General features: G+C 40.2%; 1 protein-coding gene across 2 annotated transcripts in view; it reads left to right on the forward strand.

Annotated features, from left to right (window-relative positions):
• LOC124309248 (regulating synaptic membrane exocytosis protein 1) overlaps window positions 1–20438 on the forward strand; it is a 1429783-nt gene that overhangs the window by 1391279 nt on the left and 18066 nt on the right. For both annotated transcript variants that reach the window (XM_046772697.1, XM_046772698.1), the window contains exons 16-17: window positions 16657–16835; window positions 16979–17194. In XM_046772697.1, the coding sequence (XP_046628653.1) occupies window positions 16657–16835; window positions 16979–17194 (395 nt within the window). The remainder of the gene's footprint in view (window positions 1–16656; window positions 16836–16978; window positions 17195–20438) is intronic.

Consider the following 20438-nt stretch of genomic DNA (forward strand, 5'->3'; position numbering starts at 1 on the left):
TTTTTTTAAAGTTTATCTATTGAGTGCATCATTGTTGTATAAATTGTTGTAATTTCACGTGAAAAAAAAGGTGCTGCACGGTTTCCACGATGACGGCCGCAATTTTGATTTGAAAAAAAAATTTCAAAAAGATTATTGATCTGTAGGAAAGTCGCTATCGCGTTATGGAGGGATTTTTTTTTTTTTCAAATTTGACAAAATGGCGGCGGTTTGAACAAAAAGTGTCGAATGTGGCCCTTTTTTTCGACAGTTTTTCGTAAAAAAAATAGGAAGTTTTCAAAAAAAAAAAAAAGCTTCCATAGCGCGATAAAGAATGACGTTTTGAATATCCTCCTGAAATTGGAACTAGACATCTTTAAAACTCTTCCTTTGAGAGTGGAAACCGTTTTGAAAAACACCATTCTGAGAAAAACGCGTTTAAAGATTGAAGTTGGAAAAGTTTATATAAATCGTTTACTTACGATCAATCGGCGATGCCAGGTCTCGATTTTTTTCTTGGGGGTTTCTCTCGTACGTCTATCCGTGGTGGATGTCAAAAATGAACTGAAATGCTTGGACAGTTTATTCTGCAAGGTTATAGAACCTAAGCACCTTAGTACTCGCGCAGGTAGAAAATCCGTTCCCTTTCTACAAGAAACGCTGTAGCGACCGTAATAATTTGAATTTCGATTTAAAAATTTGAGAGAATGTTTAGAACAGTGCATACAATACGATAATGCAAAAAAAAAAACAATTTTTCGAAAATTTCACACTGAGACGATCCCTTAAGGTAACCTACTTTAGTGTCTGGGTTTGCAACTATTAGTGGGATGGCTTTCACGGTACGGGCCTGTATTGTAATTACGCGCGTTTTTTCGGGCGCGGACGAGGGTTTATCGAATTTACTGAAGTGGATTGGCAATGAGGATCCAAGCATCACCGAGTTTGAGTTGAAAGAAATAGTTGCTTTTTCTTTTCATAAGAAGGGCTGGCCTAAGATGCCGTCGTGCGGAATCGGAAACGAGTCAGGGACCAAGTGGAAGGTATGGGATTTATTATTAAAACGTATTTCCGTTTTTGCGATAGTTTGCGTCTTTTTGTCTGTTATACCAGTCAGCGTCAAACGTTCGTCGGTTGTTCGTCGTACGAGGGGCCTAACGGAACTTTCTTTCACCAAGTTGACGTCTGCACCGGTGTCAATAATAAATGTAGATATTTTCATTAGCTCGGGGGTGTCGATCGAAATTAGTGGAGGGTCAGCTGAAGCTGTTATGAGGATATGACTTGAAGATCGGAACGCTAGTTGTTTGCATTGCTCGCGGGCGCGTTCTCCCCGCGGGCGATGTTCCCGTTTAAATGTTGATTTGAGCCTGCATTGCCTTGGTTATTACGCGGAAAGGATCTACATCGGTCTACTGTGTGGCCTCTGCGATTACAATTGTCGCAGTGCAGTTCTTGGTTTATGTTGCATTCATTGTGGAAGTGGCCCATTCTGCGACATTTGGTACAATATCTTTTACTTTGCAAACGGTGACATTCCGTGATGAAGTGACCCTGGTGATTACAAAATTGACAAGTGCTGGGCAGAGCATTAACGTGGTCAGCAGAACTGGTGTTCGGATGGAGCGCTTGGGCGTAGGTTCCGGGTTCGGTACGAGGCGCTGGTTGATAAACGTAACCACGTGTGGGCAATGACATCAGGGGGGGGATAGAGGAGGCCGCGGTGGGCACCTGAGACGGAGGAGCAGTATGGGGGGGTAACGGCAGACACATGGGTGTAGAGGGGGTAAAATAATATGCAGAGAATTGCATCTGACGGTTAATTAGCTCGGCTTCTTCACCTTCGGCGATGCTAACAGCAGTTTCGAAGGTTGGGAATGGTCTGATAGTAGCGATTCTCCACTCCAATTCTGGCCGAAGCCCTCTAATAAACGATCTAGAGGTATCCTTCTTTAGATCGTTCAGTAGCAGCGTTGCTAAGTCTGGTGGGTGTTTGGCTATGATCGCTGTGCTTATTTCTTTTGATATTGCTCTTATTCTGCACGAGTAATCTATGATGCGCTCATATGGTTGTTGTGTAATTCTATCTAATTGAGCGGATAACTGGCGTATGGGGATATCCGGGCGGTATGCTCGGCTAAGGGCAGTTATGAGGTCCTCGACGTCATTACAGTTAATGCCTATTAAATATTGAGAAGCGGGGCCTGTAACCTTTGATTGCGCAAATTTGGCGAAAGTCATTTTATCCGAAGCTTTTATAAGAGTCTCTACGTGACGTAATTGTTCTACAAATGAGTCAAAGGGCATGTTGTGGCCGTCGAAAGGGGGAATTGTCGGCAAGACATCTTTTACTGACCAAAAATTTGAACCGGTTTCGTTAGTTGGTGCCATGTTGATTTAAGCAGGGTATTGCAAGTACAGGAATAAAAATATCAACTTAGCACTAAGACTTAGAATAGACTTACAGGGCGAAGGTGAACGCAAAAACAGAGTACAGCATGGTTGTAGGCAGCTGGACGCAGGTGAAACTTGAAGAGGCGATACACGTCATGCGTCGGCACAAGGAGGGTGTAGATGAGGTACTCCGTGGCGTGTTGATAAATAAGTGTGGTAATCCAGGTCTTAGGGCGATGCCACTTTCGGGTCCAGATTCTCGTCTTAACAGGGTTGCAGGAGTCCGAATGAGCGGGAAGGGTCCATTCGATATTTGTCGGTTCGAAAGGTGATGTGTTCAGATGCGGTGTGCGGCTTAACTTGGCTATCGCACTGAATTTCCACTCGCTACACAGTTATTCGACGTCATATCTATCGATGAATTTCAATAGTACCAAAATGTGACGGAGTTATTGAAATTGGGGACTCTTTGCAGAGCCTGTATCCGTGGCGAGTTGAATAGGTTCTGCGTGCCTGTCACAGTACTTTGTGTCCCAGAGTTCGTTCGTAACACGGCTATCACTGATTAGTACGGCGTTAGAAATTTTGAGCACTGAACACTTTCTTAGAAAACATGCAGCACTGCACTGACGAGTAGGTCGACGGGCAAAACTGCTGCCACCAAAATGTTACGGGGTAGATTGCGTAGGCTCCGATGAGCGGTAATCGGAGCTTACTCCACGCCCAGCCAAGGTGTTATTTGGCTATTGTAGGTACCGTTTACGTCGACTATGCACTCGCGTGCTACTACTCCCAATGCAGGAAGTGAATGGAATAGAAAGGGATCGGTATTAAGGGAAGGTAAACGATTTAAAGTATATGGTTGTTTATTAGTGGTCAATGCAACGGAGTCGGTGAAGGGAAAAGAAGGTATAGTCTTGGTTTAGAGGGATAGGTGTCTTGCTTGAGCGCTGGGATGGATCTGCCTGGTTTTGCCGGATGTAGCAGGCAAGCTAGCCGCGAGTTACAGGAGAACCTGCTGACTCGCGAACGATAAGGGTAGACTACGGAGCGTAAGGTAACTAAGAGCGTGGGAAAGGAATATGAAGTCTGGAGGACGTAACATCAGAATACGTTTTTATTATTTTCTGAAAACTTTTTGCCGTTTTCCGAAAAAAATTTTTCATATTCTAAAAACTTTTTTCGTGATAAACGAATAAATATCGATAATTGCTCGATATATTATTAATAATGACGGAATAATTGTCAAGTATGTGAATTCAATTTTTTGAATCCATTAAATATCGTATTGATGGTGAAACGTTTCCGCCCGCTGGTGGATCGTCCGAGGCGTCAAACATCAAATATTCACATCAATTTTACGTCTACAGCTTATCCCATAGATATTGGGGGGCTGGGACAAACCCCCAAGGTACCGTGTAGGCCTACCTAGGTATCAATTGCCGTTTGTCATCTTGCCAACTCAGAGCCAATTTTTTTTGTACGATCGTGCATACTTCGTGTTTTTTACTGCGTATTAAATACTGTGGGAGAGTAAACTCTTGGTAAGCCATCAGACAGCGCTTATAATCATCAAACATGATGCTATTTATTGATGAATTTTTTACACACTTGGCACGCTTACTCACTTTTACGCCACTGTCATATTTTTTCCCATCATCACCCATCGTAGTGAATGTGTACAGCTTTGCTTGCAGTCCCACAAACTCTGTCACAATTTGACCGTTATTTTTATCCTTCATTAGCCCTAGTAGTTTCTTGTTTTCAAGGGGAATACCATACACATTGTCGGACGGATACTCAGAGCTATCAAACATTGTATCTACACCACGTTTGATGATATCGTAGATATTAGGCACACTGAATTGATAAATAACGCTGTCTGTGTCGGTATACATCAATCTAGCTTCTTTGTTCAAAAAGTTGGTTTGAATATAATTATAGTGGGAATCGTAAAGAAAGATATTTGACAGATGTAGAATTTATGCGCCGACGTAAATAGGTTTGGCGGAGTGAACTTTAACACGATTCATTCCAATGATAACCATATCAGTGCCAAATACGGTGCAGCTGTGAAAGTATGCTCGGGCAATGAGCGTTCTCGCACCACCTCTTCCCTCCCATTTTGTGACTGATTTAACATCTTCATGATTCCGTACATTCTCCATAGTCTTGCCGAACACAGCGTTGTTCATTAGTTTCTCAAAGTTTCTCTGAAATTCATTCCTAGACCGCTTACGCATGTCTGTGTTGAGAGTGATGTACGGCTCGAGCCATGGAGATTGTGCAAACTTCAAAATTCTATGCACTTTCGTTAATTTGAATCGTGAACTCAAACACTGTTTCAAATTTCTATAGTGCAATATATACTTTGTTTTGGGGTGAAGGGTAGTCATGAGTTAGGCATTTTTACTACCTGGAGAAGTAAAATGTTCAGAACAAAGAGGCAAGTCTTTGTGATCCTCGTGATGTTCTACAGGGTAGTCCAAATCTACCTCCAGAAAGTAACCGATCGGCGAATCGTCCGGATGACTTGTTATATCGATGTGCTGATACTCCCACTCGAACGAGCCGATTGGTAAATGCACGCTCATGGCCGCACCGTACAGATTATTCACGTCAAAATACGTGAGATATGATTTCACGTTACTAGGATCAAAATCTTTTCCCATGAATTTATTATTGACCCGAGCGTGTCGATTAGAACATTGTGCCACGCCGTCTGGAATGGCTCTTTCAATGAATAACACCATTACAGGGTTGTCTGAAAGTTGCAAATTTACATTAGTATGCTTGAGCATCGCGTCAAAAGCAAGTCCCGGTGCAGTGTAGTAGTGCAACGTATCTAAATCGTATGTTTTGAAGCAGCTAGCGCGGAAATTTTCGAAAATATCGGCAAGCAAAAGCACATCGGTCTTTAAATATAAATCTGAATAGCCCCCCAATGACTCTAAATGGAATTCCACCCAAACAGTTTTCTCGTGCTCGTAATCGGTGTCCCTGATATTTGAACTGGTGAGATGAGAGTAGAAATGCGCCTTTGCAGGTAATCGCGTTTCATCGAGTTTCCTCCAACAATCGACGTATTCATAGGGAACTACGCCTTTGCGGGTCATCAAACTGGACTGAGTCGGGTTATTATAAAATTTACGTGTTATGCGTTCATCGGTATCGGTCAAGTATGTGGAAAGTTTATCGATGCTGCTAGCCATCAATCGAAACGAATCGATGAATCTCAAGTGTATCATTGTTCCATCGACGCGTTTCGTGAAGGATATATATTTTTCCTTATTTATGGGTAGCAGTGTAATTTTACCGGGAAAAATTGACGCTAGGGATTTTATTAAAAAGTGAGAATCGTAACCGGACACATTGTAAAAAATTATTGGAATTGTGTGCGACTCTCTGAAATTCAAATGACACCGATTATGAGCAGGATCACGATATTTACCCGTGAAGTGACAGTGATCGTAACACTTTTTTCCTAAGGGGTAAACAGTTTTTTACAAATATAACAATTCTTTGCGCCCATGTGACGATCGCGTTGCACTTGGGTAAGAGCCTTCATCGGAATTATGTTTTTTATGCGTGACTCCACTTGAATTGATAAATCTTTAAGCTGTTTCATAAACCAATGTATGCAATCGAAACCGCGTTTACCGTGGAACTCCGATAATGTCTCATCGTACGTGCAATGTACGTAGTACCCCACACTGTGCGGGACATGGTTTTGAATAACACAAGTCTTACGAGTTTCAAATTCATCTACAGGTTTGAGGATCAATATGCATTTGAGATCGGCGTATACGACAAACGGAACGGTGCCTTTGTTTTGAAAATTGGAAAATACTCAATCTTTACACTTGGGAAATTCCATGCGTACTTTATTTAGCATAATACAATCTTGTCGATGATTGTCGTAGGCGTGTTTCACGCTGAAGTGGCACAAACATCTGTCACATAAAAACAGTTGACCATCATGATTGTTCGCTCACCAATCGGGAGAGATTTTTAATCCAAGCAAAGTGGAATCTCGGTGCAAACTCACCAGTCACATCGTCTCCCGGATTACTCTCAACCATTGGAAGATGGATCGTGTCAATGTTCACGCTATGCAAATTTTTACTCAAATAAATTAGCACAATGACGCTTTTATTTGATTTTGCATCATGCGAAAAAGTTTGAGATTCTATCCCATATACGTTGATTCGCACATTATTCAATCTCTCAAGCTTCTTCACATCATGTAGAGTAGCAGGAAATTTAATACCTGTACAGTCCAACTCAGAAATATAGCGACGATAGTTTCGAGTCCTATCGGTGTGGGTGTTGACCGGGTGGAGGGCTGCTGTAACGGACCAGAGAAGGCATCTTGCGTCCTCGTTCCGTACGTTGATCACAGCCTTTTTATGTTGAATGTCTTGGGGCAGCTCGATGAATGTTGGAGCCCCCGCAGCGAGAGGCTGATAGCGGTTGATATTTACAGCGATGTTGAGGATCTCAATCATACTCTAGCCGGAATCGCGTTGCTTGAAATCTTTCACCTTTGATGACAGATCACCCCGTGCACGTGTAAACCAGCCATTTATATCGCTCAATGGCAGAAGAATCGTAACGTTGGAGGTGTTAAAGCTCTTAACTTTGGTGAAGATCTCTTCGCGCTTGGCATTCTCGAATTTGCACGATAATATAAGGTTAACCTCCACATTTCCCTCCTCGCGCAGTACCAGCTCCAGCTTCTCGGTGACGACGCGCTGCACATAGTCCAGGAAGGCGTCAAAATTTTCGTGACGGAGAATTGTGACAACCCCTGTTCTGATTCGGCTGGCAAAAGCACTATCCATGTCGCCCCACTCTACACCCGCAGGAGTACCGATATTTCCACCCGTCACTACCGTGCGCTGCTGCAACTTCCTGATCTTCGTCACCCAAGATTGTAGGAGTGTGATCGTAGGTTGGATCCGTATTTTCGCACCAAGTGTTGTTCCTCGTTGCATGGAAATATCGCGCAGAACTTGTTTATGCGCAATTCCAATATCAGTGCAATGATTGGTGATAGCGTCATTTTCTTCTCCGGGAGGTTGCTCCCTTAGCAAATTGTACGTCCCCTCCATCTGCTTTGCAAGTCTCATATACGCTTTGAGTACCATGACTTTGACGTTGATATAAGCTGAACTTTGTATAACTTTTGACTTGCATGTAGCGTGTAAGACTGATGAGTCTGCATCGGATGCGTCGAGCTTATATAGGATAAATCAGTCAACGAAAAGCAGGTAGCGAACAGTGTTTGGTGTGAGAAAAATCTTGTCTTGCCCGCTCTTGACCGGCTGGTATGTGTACACACAGTTTTGGGTTTCACAACTCTTTATAGCGAACAAGTCCGAGCCTGCACATCTCCAACCATATTAGCGTGGGGTATGCAACGAGAAAAAAATCGGCAAACGAAAAGCTGGTAGTACGCAGTGTTTGGCATGAGAAAAATCTTGTCTTTCCAACCCTCGACCGGATGGTATGTGCACATGCAATTTTCGGGTTTTATGAGTCGTTAATCAGCGTGGGACATGTGGTGGGAAAAATCGGTCCACGAAAAGCAGGTAGCGAACAGTGTTTGGTGTGAGAAAAATCTTGTCTTGCCCGCTCTTGACCGGCTGGTATGTGTACACACAGTTTTGGGTTTTACGACTCTTTATAGCAAACAAGTCCGAGCCTGCACATCCCCAACCATATCAGCGTGGGGTATGCAACGAGAAAAAAATTTTCTCCCAGCTTATACTGCCTCCCCTGCGTCACTCTTTTGTCTGTATGTCACGTGGTGCATGCTCTACGAATGATTGGCCGGCTGGTTTTTGCCCGGTGGAGGGTGGGTGCGAATCCTTTAGTATAAAATCGAACAGCGGTTTGAAACTTCTCTGGTAACTTTAAAAATCCTTCGTGTGAAAACAAGCGTTTTTGAGTAAGTTGTGAAAAAAAAAAAAAGAAAACGGCGTTCATTTGAAAAATCTTAAGACTTCAACGAGTTTATATTTTTTGTGAGTACTTTACAGAATACACATATATGTATATGTATATGGTGCTTCGCTGATCCTCTTACGATACTGTGAATGTTGATTTGAATTCCGTAATGATTATCGCATTTGATTAGTATGTTAACACAGTTTTTCGATTTGTTTCAACTTTTCTGTATTCCGTATCATCATATCCATAAAAATTCTGGAAAAATTTTAGAATCATATCGAAAAAATATGGAAGGATGAAAAAGAGGGTCATCAGACTCCCCACCCCATTCACCACCACGATCGCCGACATATAAGCGGGTGTGCAGAGGGGCGACTTATGATGAGGAGGATGATGAGGATGAATTGACTGATAGTGATGCTGATACGCTAATTATCGTCCCCGAGCGATGTATTAACGATAGTGTTGGTGATGATGATCGCGAGTTTGAACATAATTTGGCTGGCGAGCATCATCTAGAATCATCATCATCATCGAGTGATGTGGAGGATGAGGAGGAGGAGCCGGAGGAGGAGGAAGCGGAGGTGGAGGGTGTTTGGAATAGCGGGGATGGTGATGACGAGTGGGTGGAGGTGAATGTACGGGAAGTGGGCATTGAGTTTGATAATGATTTTGACGGTTGCGAAGACGTACGCATCAGATTCGGTTTGCTTCTGTATGACATTGATCAAATCCATCAAATGCTGGGAAACATCGATAGAGCTGACGATGATGGTTATTATTCGGACGAGGATTGGTGTGTATCACTACATTAAAATAAAATTCTAGTAACTTCCACACCTTCTCCATGTCACTCATTTTGAATAGGTGGACACTTTTTTGAATTAAAGATTTATCATGCATATAAATGATGAGTGCAGCAGCATCAACTTTTCTATTTCGGCTTGCTCTTTTCACAGATTTTTCATCGCGAATCAATTTTAGAAAGAAAAAATGCCATCTCATTCAAGTGATGATGACGATGAGTGGTCAATCATTGATTGGGGCGAGGATGAGGAGGCTAAGGAAGAGATAATTATAGGCTTTTCCGAAGCAACACGCAAGTTCTCGTTGGCGGAGCTTCGGGATCTCGTTGAGGATGCGCGAGCTGCTCGAGTGAGACCAAACAGCCAACATTAAATAAATTACGGTGATATATGTATGGAAATAATCGTAGAAAAATGGGCGAATGAAACTATCGTAATAATTATGGATGTCGAAAATAGCAATGATGATGATGATGATGATAATGTTAGCGAACAGGATAACGATAATGATTTAATGGATTATTTTGAGGAATAAACCACGCTAAATTCACAATTATTGATTATATATTTTTCCCGAGTGAAAATTCATAGCATTTCATTTTGTATGACGAGAATGGGTAAAAGTTATAAAGATATATATTTGTAATGTATCCTATTTCTATATTATAATTTTATCGAATAGTAAATTTTTTTAATTCTGTGTATAAGCTATGATATAATTGGGATTAATTCTATTGAATATTCTACATATAAACCCGAATATAATTGTATATATTGTAATAAATTCTGTTGTTATTTTAGTGAATATTGTCCATGTTATCTATACACACGATTGCAACCTAGACAGTCTTTAATTAGAGGATTCGGTCCATCCACCATATCGCCATCGGGTCTTGGTGTGTAATGTATGCTACATCTGCGGAAACTTGTGATGACGTAGTCCATTTTCGTATTCTCTGGTAGTTTATCCCACGCATCATTGATGGAGTGTGATGCGAACGTGCGGATAAACTCTTTTGGTAAAAAAGCTATATCCTTGGACATCATTGCCCTTAAACCGTCCAATTCTTCGTATAGACGGAAGGATTTCTCGAGGGAGCTGGTACACTCCTTCGAATACCAACTCCTTAGTCGCTGCACATTTTCAAAGGCGCAGTTGTATGCCGGGATGTATTCAGAGTTGTCATCATACGAAATTGAGCTTGGCGCTGCTGCTTGCTGGAGGTTGTTCGCTGGAGAGTATCCATGGTTCACGTCATGCCACGGTGCCACTTCCATGTACCTCAATTTTCCATTGCAGGGGGTATGATATGCAAATTTTTCATATTAATAACCCTCGTTGTACCATCGACGATCTCCGTCAGCCATACTTCCTTCTCCGCCCCTTTGACGTATACGTAACACGCATTTCCAACCATCTTTCTCACAATCTTCGTTACATCCTCGTGAGATTTGTTGCCCGCATTCCATGATATTCCGAGGTGATTGTGTGTCAAACATACATTGGTAGCTCTACATTCAAGTGGTAAGCTTGCCCAATCATAGTGCGGCTTGAAAATGATGTAATCCAGACCCGACCCGTTTACATTGATGACTGCAACTTCCTTGGGTACAAACTTCATGTTATGACCGATAAAACATTGCACGTCTAGGATCATCGCCATGTTGAGGAGTGGGAATGTTGCGCTCGATTATATACTGACGGATGGTATGTGGAAGACTGACTATTCCATCTCCAGCACACCCGCTTTGATCCCCTCGTGGACGAATTTTGCGGAAGTAGAGGGGGTCGCATAGTTCATTTATGGCACATAACTGCATGAAAATTCAAACTTGTTGAATTCTCCACCAAGGTATTTCATTTGCAGACGATTTTCCCTGGCCATGCTACACATTTTAGTCAGCTGACTGGAATCTTCTTGTAGAACTCTTAAGATTTTCGGTGGTAAGAAGACGTTGTATTTTCCATCGATCGTCGCCAGAACACGTACCCCGAATTTTGTTTTCAACAGTTGTAACCCGATGACGTCATACACTCCTCCAATTTCGAGTTCCGACATCTTCTTGGTTGGCAGATTCTCCAGGCGGCTGACGTGGTTAACTTTTGCTAGATCCATCGCGTTTCGAGATTATTTCACAAGCGAGAACAGTTCACAATGAGAATACGATGAGAACAGAGTGGCGATCACGATAGACTTACGCTTTATATACCACCCACCCCCACTACAATTTTCCATTGGACAAGTCTCGACACGCATATTGTGCAAGGAATTTTTATGGGACCACTCCCACTGCCCCAGATTGATTCAAGTGCATAACCACCAGCAAAGTTCATTGCCGGCACCATCTCAAAGAGCAATTTGCTGGAATTTTTTCAATAGATCTAGCGGGTTTTTACCCTATCCGATTTATGTGCGGCTTTCCGGCGCCAAACAAGTCTCGACAGGAATCATTGTGTGTGTGTGTGTGTGTGTGTGTGTGCGTGTGTGTGTGTGTGCCAAATCGTATGAAAATAGCCATCTTGCGGCAAACCGCGAAAATGGTCAACACGGGGGGGGGGGGGGGGGCTACGGGGGAGCTTGGGGGCTACGGGGGAGCTCGATGGGAGCTAGGGGGGAGCGCGCCATTGTGTGGTCCAGAACTGTCATATATACACTACTTTGAATTCAAAAAAGTATGCTTTTATAGCAAAATATGTCCATTTTTTGTTAAACAATTCCATGCTATCATTTCAAAGCGTACCATGTCATTAGTTTTCTGTATTTTTTACATTCAGCAGGTTTATATTCTACAATTAAGTGTTATCAAAATTAAATTTTTGTTTGGTTGCAATTCATCCAGCCGTTGCTAAGTGTCACACGTGTCTGTCGACATTCACTACGACCCAGACGAAACACCGTACCATATCTCCGTTATTTGAAAAAATTTGAAATGAAAAACATGATGTAACAGCCAAAACTTATAATATGTTGAATAATGTTGAAGAAGTCTTCCTCTTACAAAAAGAATCATGAGAATTAGCAATTTTTTTCTCGCCTGAAGTTATTCTCCTTCAATGAAAATATTCAACCTGAAAACGAAAGAAGAGCAAGCATCCTCGCCGCGCCGATCACACTTTCGATATTTTCACTTTTTCGCAATGATTGCCAAACCTTGTTCTATCAAATAGTTGATTAACTATTTTCTTTCATTTTGTACTTCATATTTATTAAACTACTTGTAAAAAATTTTTCGATTTCAGAAATCAGATTCACTTTTTTTTTTGGAGCCTGACAAATCACCCCTATTCTTACGTACATCCAACTCGTTCCTATAATTTTACATTTTATTGTATATATTGTATAACCTGTACATAAATTTCCGCTTTGAGAAAATCGTTTCCCCACCCTTGAATTTACACAGTGTTCAAAAGCGGACCTGTAACACCGGCTCCGACGGTGGTTTGACTGACCATAGGATGTTCGCACATTCAAATACTAGCCATTGGCAAACCAGAATCTTTTGGCTCTGAGCTCTCCGATTACAACGCCAATATTAATAATGAAGTGAAATGTAGATTGTTCAGTAATGGAGTTGTATAACAATCAAATACCTGAATTGACATGTGTATCGATACTGGTGTACATAACTTTTAAGAAAACTATTCAAACTGAACGGCGTCTCGTTTGATACAAAACTTCAGTCAGAACTATTTGAGATACCAGTTGGTATTTGAAACGAGTAATATTTAACAACAGATTTGACATCATTTAGTATTACTCGTTTGTATGATTACGTTATTATCAAAGCAACTGATTGTGTCATATGCGATGCCTATTGATTAACAAAACCCCTCCTATTCTCGGAGTTTGTACTTACTCACCTTGTACACATACATCAACATATTTATATTATAGGTAAAACAATCCAAGAAATGGATGAAAAAATTTGTACACATAGCTTAATCTTACCATGGAGATAGATTATCTTTATTTAGTATGTTACATGTATCATATGTATAATATTAGGCGCGTGGAGGATATTTAATATGCTTTAACGCGTTTTCAGATATACATATATTTATAGCGTCTGTTAACCTTATATGTGTTGTGGTCATATACAATCGGTTACAATATTTATCACTTTTTTGTTTGTGTCTTTCATTCCCTTCACTTTACTTACCATGGGTAGTTTTTTCACTTCTCGTAAACTCGTGGTCACGCATGATTAATGCATAATACAGTTCTATCAAGATTGACAATTATTGGGATCCAAACCATCAAGAAATCCCATTATCTAGCGACAAAATATATGATGCTCGTATCAGATCATATTTCATCATCAACTGATTATTTTTCATCATACTTTATGCTTAATTCATATATAACAAGAAAATAAGACTCTTCCCGTTGGCACCAACTCTTCCGCATGCCTACATTCGTATGATTTGTGAAATACAACGAGGTGGTCATTCAACCAATGCCGTATTGCCATAGCCGTCCTAATAAACTTCGGATCTCAATAGAAGTCAAAGTTTCACCTAATAAGAAAAATAATAAAATTGAAAAAATCGTGAATCATTAAAAAAAAAAAAGTAAAAAGAGCTCTGAAAAACCACTGTCAGCTGATAAATTATCGTTATAGTGAATTTATATGATGGAGGATTACGAACTTGACATTGTAAATGTAAAAAACCGAATATTGCATGTCGGTATACATAATAATTGGATCAATGCGAAGAACCAACAAAAGGAAAGACAGAAACAAAAAAACCATCAGATATGTTGAAGAGTGAAAAAAAAATTTTTTTAATTGAAACTCACACAAAAGCAAAACAATCAAAGTGTAACTGAATATAAGTGTTGGGAATAAATGTCACAAGACAATTTCAGGGATTGATTCGTATTTTTCTTTATTTTAATTTTCAATTTCACATTTTCGTGCGCGTTTGTCTTCTCTAATTTTCACTTAACTTACAACATTAATTCACTTTGATTGTGCAATTTAACTACACTTCGATTCAATTCAATCTCATATATAATATATAATAATACATGCTTAAATAAATATTAAAATATTCCGTAAATTGAACTGTTACTCCTACTATCTCTCTGCCTCTCTGTCTGTCTCTCTAAACAAGAGAAAAATAAAGATGAGAAATGAAACGAAACGAACTGAAAAAAAATTAAAAAATGACATTGCAGATGCAAAACAATGTAAGTGTATAAAAGTTATTGCTCAGTATACGCTACTCTCACCCAACTGGCACGAACTAGTTATTTGCCTTTGAAAATTAGACTTACGTATTAGGACGCAGGGGCATGCTTGGATCTGGTTATGCATTTATCTCTATTTAAAATTTTGGAAAGAAGTGGTCAGATTTAATTTCTGCCTACGTAGCATTCTAATATTTTGCTGACGTAACAATTTTCGGTAGAAACATAGCCTAGAATTGAAAAAAATATTGAGAATTTGTTTCCTGTCTCTCATTTTCTACAGAACGGTGAGGAATTCATGGCCCAATATGTTTAGGAACTATTCAACCCAACTCTAGTTCTCCACTCCATAACTAGGTGTTTGTAAAACAAACGAATTCTGTTCCCTGAAACCCTATTCAATTTTGATATAAAATAAATTCCAATATAAAATTTGTGAATTCTAAAACAAAATTTATGTAACTTTTAATGAATGTAAAGACATTACGGGCCAAATACTCACTACAGACTTGGTACTGTAAATTTTCACTCTTACTCCCCTGTTTCCTTCTCCACAAAAAGAACATGATACTAAAGAAGCTTGAATCTATTTGACTAGGAAAAGTGATCAGTAATCTTGTTGCTTTGGGATCGATAAGCTGCCCCTGGAGTCAAACCTATTTGTTGCGGCTTTCACCAGCCCATTCAAAAATTTGGACTACTTCGTTGACTGGTGGCACTTTATTCTCAAAAAAGTTATAAATTTGCATTCACAGTAAATTGCATCATTTACATTGCGATTAATCTGTACATATACTGCAGGCGTACATAATATCACAATGAAAAATTTATTGCGCGTATGAAGTCATATGTAATCTATTGAAACCAGTCGCAAGGCTAGTCCAAGCCTGATTTTGTTTTTCGATTGCTTTGCTTCGGCTATGAATCTTCTTCGGTTATAAGAAAAAAAAATGTAAATAAATAAACAATCGTATTACTATGATTGCGGGACTCCATTCGAACATCTATTAGATGAATTGTGCATTGATTTGTTCACAAGCGTTTTCATTTTCAGATCTAAAATTTTTCTGTTTTTTTTTTTTAGAAACAATCAGGAATAGAGGTTGTTGTACAGACATATATAAAAATGTGGTTATTCGTTTCACCCGTCCAGAGGATGAAAAACAATACGCTATGAAAGATGACCATGTCATTTTTTTTTTTCAACCGAAGAAGAACCCACCTAAAAACACTCTTCGCCTTTGTAGCTCTATACCTTTGTATTAAAAAAAGAGAAAAGTAGGAAATTAGATTATATATAAATTATATATCTAGTATGTATATTACATACTTATTACTGTATAGTGACGTAAAGTACGATATATATTATAAACACACGTTAACGAAATTATGTATCAATATGTAATAGTTTCTTTCTGTATTAATTTTATTCCATTACATGAATCTTGATTTCTTCTTATTTATTGCGTCAAACAAGTAGGCACCTTAGTAATCTTTTCAATATCACCGTCATAATTATGTACTGTGGAATAGCATCACGTTCCCCGTAATACTTCTATATCGCTTTTGCATGTTTTATTGGACAAGTCGTCATTTTCCCAATACATAATACATACGTGATATAGAATACCAGATTAAAAAAATTTGTACGGCAAGAGTTTAAGAGTTATTATAATAAACTGTAGAATCAGTGAAATATAAAATATAAGATTTCTCTGAAACAACAATTTCATGATGAAATAATATTTCAAAATACAAAAGAATTATGGGCTTGAATTTTTGAAACGCTGAATTGACGAAAACTATAAAAATTCGATAAACTAAGCAAAATATACTAATTTTAGCCGCAATATTCACAAATTAATTTCAAAGTTTTGAAATTTCGTATTTTTGTCTTGGATCGTTACATTAGAAACTTTAACTTCACGAAGATGAAATATAGCTTCAGTCAACCTCAAGAGAAAAAACAAAATTTCAGCTAACAACTCACCTTGTATTGCCAGTACAAAATAATCAAAAATAACGTTCCAAAAAAAAAACGAATTATGCTGACTGGATATTTATCCGTTGAACGATAATATGAAAAGGATAAGATGACGAAAACAACCAGGCTTCTATTGTCATTTTTGCCAAATTCCAAAATGTTTCAACCTGCCATTAGAATATAAAATACGTTACTTGCAATACTTTACATTATTTGTCGTACCTTATAGTACTAGTTTTCTTTGTATAATTGAATTCATAGATCCATACTTGTCAGACGTAAGTACTGACTCCGATTACTATAACTGAAGTTACTTTATATAGTTTACATTCCATTCTTATAGGAACAAATCGCCAAAGAAAAACAAGTCACAGGCCGAGTTCAGATCCAGGTCTGGTACGAGGCCGAACGCAAAGAGCTTGTAGTCTCAGTGCTGGCTGGAGACGAATTATGCACTCGCGAGGACACCGGGTACGGAACTGCTCCTGAAGCATATGCAAAGCTTCGTCTAGTTCCAGCATGGTAGGTTTGATTTACGGGGTTTCTTTACACAATCTCAGATTAATTGTGGTAAAAAAATTACACTGTCTCGAGATTTTTTCATTGGACAAATATTCACTTCTGGTTGACAATCTGTGTGTAGAATGACATCTCGATTTTTTTAGTGGCGATCAGAGCTCGCTGAAGACAGATGTTGCTGAACCTACTCAGAACCCAATTTGGAATGCAACCCTCAATTTTTCTGGAGTACCCGGTGACGATCTAATGGATAGAAGCATCGAGGTCACTCTGTGGGACTACTGCCCTGACCGAGAAAGTGTCTTCATGGGGGAGTGCACGGTTGAGTTGCAAAAGGCTTTTCTTGATGATCGAGCGGTCTGGTAAGCCAATGGCTAAACATTCTATACTAATAATGAAACTGTAAGGTATCTGATACAAATGAAAAAAGCACAGATCAAGTTCTCACTAAAATCGTACGCTGTTTCGTAGATAATGTATCTAAAAGTCTTGTATTCAATTTCAAAGTCAATCGGATTGAAAATCTTCTGAGATCTACTTGCAGTTGGGTCGACAAATATAGATTCAATTCATTCGCGAGAGAAAGTACGCGTGCTTATTTTGCTAAGCCGTTATTCGAGTAGCGGTGCGGTATTTGCTTCTCATCCTGAACCAGCGATTCCTGGCCCATATATGACCCCTTCGGCAGCTGATTGAGCCTCTTGGGCTTCTTTTTGGAAACTCTAGATGCTTAGAGACGAGCCTTCTCCGTGCTTTTCTGAGCTCGGACGTCTGCGGTAGCACAACACTCTTGGTTGACTTACATGCACAAACTGTAGCAGCGACTTCCAATTTTTACAATTCGATTGATCGTATTCATCATTAACAGGATGCAGAATGATATAACTAGCAATTTTGTCGATATGTAGGCTGCTCAAACTTGTGTTCGGCGTTCTCAACCAAATGACGGGGTAACCACTTTCGTTATTGTTTTGTGTAAAATCTCTATTAGGTAGAGAGGGGATCCAGTTAAGTGATTCCTCCGATATACGACTGAGATTCCTAAAGATCAACAACCGTAATATTGAAATGATAATAATATCTTTAGCTCTACGGACATAAGTGCAACGTTCGCCAAGTATGAGTTGAAGATTAGGAGGTATTAAGGTTGAACGCGTGTGAAACGAAGGATCCACACGATGATGTGCTCTGTAATTGGCGAGATTGAATAACCAGCATATGATGTCAGAATTAAGTGGCTTTCGCTACATCGTTCCACACTTAACACAGTTAGGGAATTCCGTCAGACCGAGTCTCAGGTGTGACTCGGAAGTGATGTGCATCTCGTCAAACGTACCTTCTCCGGAATTCCGTAAGACGCGAAATAACGGATAGTTATCGTATCCAGGTCTGTGACAAACACACACAGGCTCACACTTCGAGGAACGAATCTCGGGTTAGGACTTGAACATCCGTAGCCGTTAGAGTGGCGGGCCACCGTTGGTAGGCTGGCCGCCCCCGTAGCTGCCGTACTTTCGGAAAACGTGTAACCACATAGTGCCTAATGAAAAGAAAGAATATTGCGGGGTGACTTGCGAAGACGGAATCATTCGATATCTGCTTTATTCGAAGCTCGAACCGCAAGTGGCCACAAGTGCCAAGCTTGCTTCTACATCACTCAACACCTTCGCTCAGCATGCGTACTCGTCGCCACGCATGCGTAGCACATGCTCGCTTCTGCTACCCCCAGATGCAAGTAAGGTACAGTAGCACTTCGGTCGCGAAAGCACCTGATCGCATTACCTCACGATCTGGCTGGCTTTTTTGGTGTGCGTGTACGCTATCCAGTCGTCTCTTTCTCAGGAAGATGCTGAGATCGTATTACCACTCCGTAGACTTGTCCCTCGTAGGCTCCTACGAACTATTGGTACACCTGGCATTCCCAAACCGCCTGTTCCCATTACGGAGTTCACGGGTCACCGAGAGTCGAGGGAAACCCCTCGTCATCATACGCTCTCCTCCCCGTTTCTCAGTTTCCTTACAAATGCTATTTTATTCGTCAAACTCGTGCTACATAAAGGGAGTACACTGTTGGTAAGTCCCTTATTGTACAACCGTTGACGGGTTGTAGCTTGGTGGCAACCTCCTTCACACCGCACTAACAATTCATCTGAACTGAGATCGTCATATAGGTCGAATGGCATCTTCAACTGTTTGAGGTAGGGCATTCTTATGCTTACGTTCATGCATCTTTTTAGAATCCATTTCATTAAAATTAGAGGTTGCTAGACCCCTTAACATTCCACTATTATGGACCACTACCAACCGTAGTGTCTCAGGTGCTAGCATTTGAGTCTACGGAGCGGGAGGACTCGGGTTCAAGTCCCTAACTTGTCAATGAGGCTCTGAGGGCAACTTGAAAAAATGTAAGACAGGTAACGGCGTTCAGACGCCGCACAGTGGTCCGAAAGCCCGAATTCCTGGCCAAAACCCCCAAAACCGAAAGTTATCATCCGAGGTAAAGCTTCACATATTTGTCAATAGATATCATTGGAGCTTTGAAATCCAAAAGGACAAATGTTTATATTCATTCTATGGCCTGTGGTAAACCCTCGAAAGTGACCTTTGTCAAGACTCGCGCGGGACTGTGGTGTGTGCACGCTTTCGAGCGCGGGATAAAAAAGGCTATAGTTTTTTCAATTTGCATCAAAATCGAGTCAACCAAAATGGATATTATTCCTCAAGGTAAGTGAATTACATAAATTTTGTGAAAGAACCAAGTTTCGGAATTTATGGCGATGATATTAATGATGCAATACGAGTGCTGCAAAATAACCTATTTCATTGAATTGCATTACTATCTGTAGAGAATTAGTTATGATCCCCGGAGATCCTGCGGAGATCTCAACAATTCCTAGTGTGAAAAAGTATAGAGAATGTGAAACCGTTGGCATCGCCTGCTCGTTTTTGCTCCATTGGTCAAAAATAAGCATTCTTTGAAGCAGTGTTTTGTCGACTCTGTCGGAGCCTCGTGTCCCGCCTCGTGGGATTAGTGTAGCGCGGCGATGCAGACTTTTTCTTTTGTTTACATATACCTGAGGACTGTTACAAATGTATCTGATGTAATGTACATAGTGTCCAATTTGAATTTCATTGGACTCGCACTACTGAATATTATCACGAAAGTGAATAACTCTAATTTATAAATTATTGAAAGTAAGTAAAATATTTGCAACGAGACTGCTGATCGATTCGTTGAATTATACCCATGGTATTGTATGTCCACAACTGTACATAAGGTACTTATGCATGGCCCACGGATTGTCGAATTAGCCATTTTTCCAATAGGACAGCTCTCTGAAAAAGCTCAGGAGTCGCGAAATAAAGACGTACGGAATTACTGCGAACGTTACTCACGAAAATGCTCGAGAGAAAAAAATATTGAAGATATATTTCTCCGACTTCTAGCTTCTTCAGACCCGCTTATTTCGAGTTTGCGAAAGGCACATCCCAAAATGGGAAAAAGTTTGTTTCCTGAAGCGATCGCGCTTCTAAGTTATGAAAAGTTTAGTTTTGAAGAAGGCGACGCAGACAAAGTCATTCATCAAAACGACGTCGATGATGAGT

Source organism: Neodiprion virginianus, chromosome 7 (assembly GCF_021901495.1).
Source record: "Neodiprion virginianus isolate iyNeoVirg1 chromosome 7, iyNeoVirg1.1, whole genome shotgun sequence".
In the NCBI taxonomy this organism is placed as follows: Eukaryota; Metazoa; Arthropoda; class Insecta; order Hymenoptera; family Diprionidae; genus Neodiprion; species Neodiprion virginianus.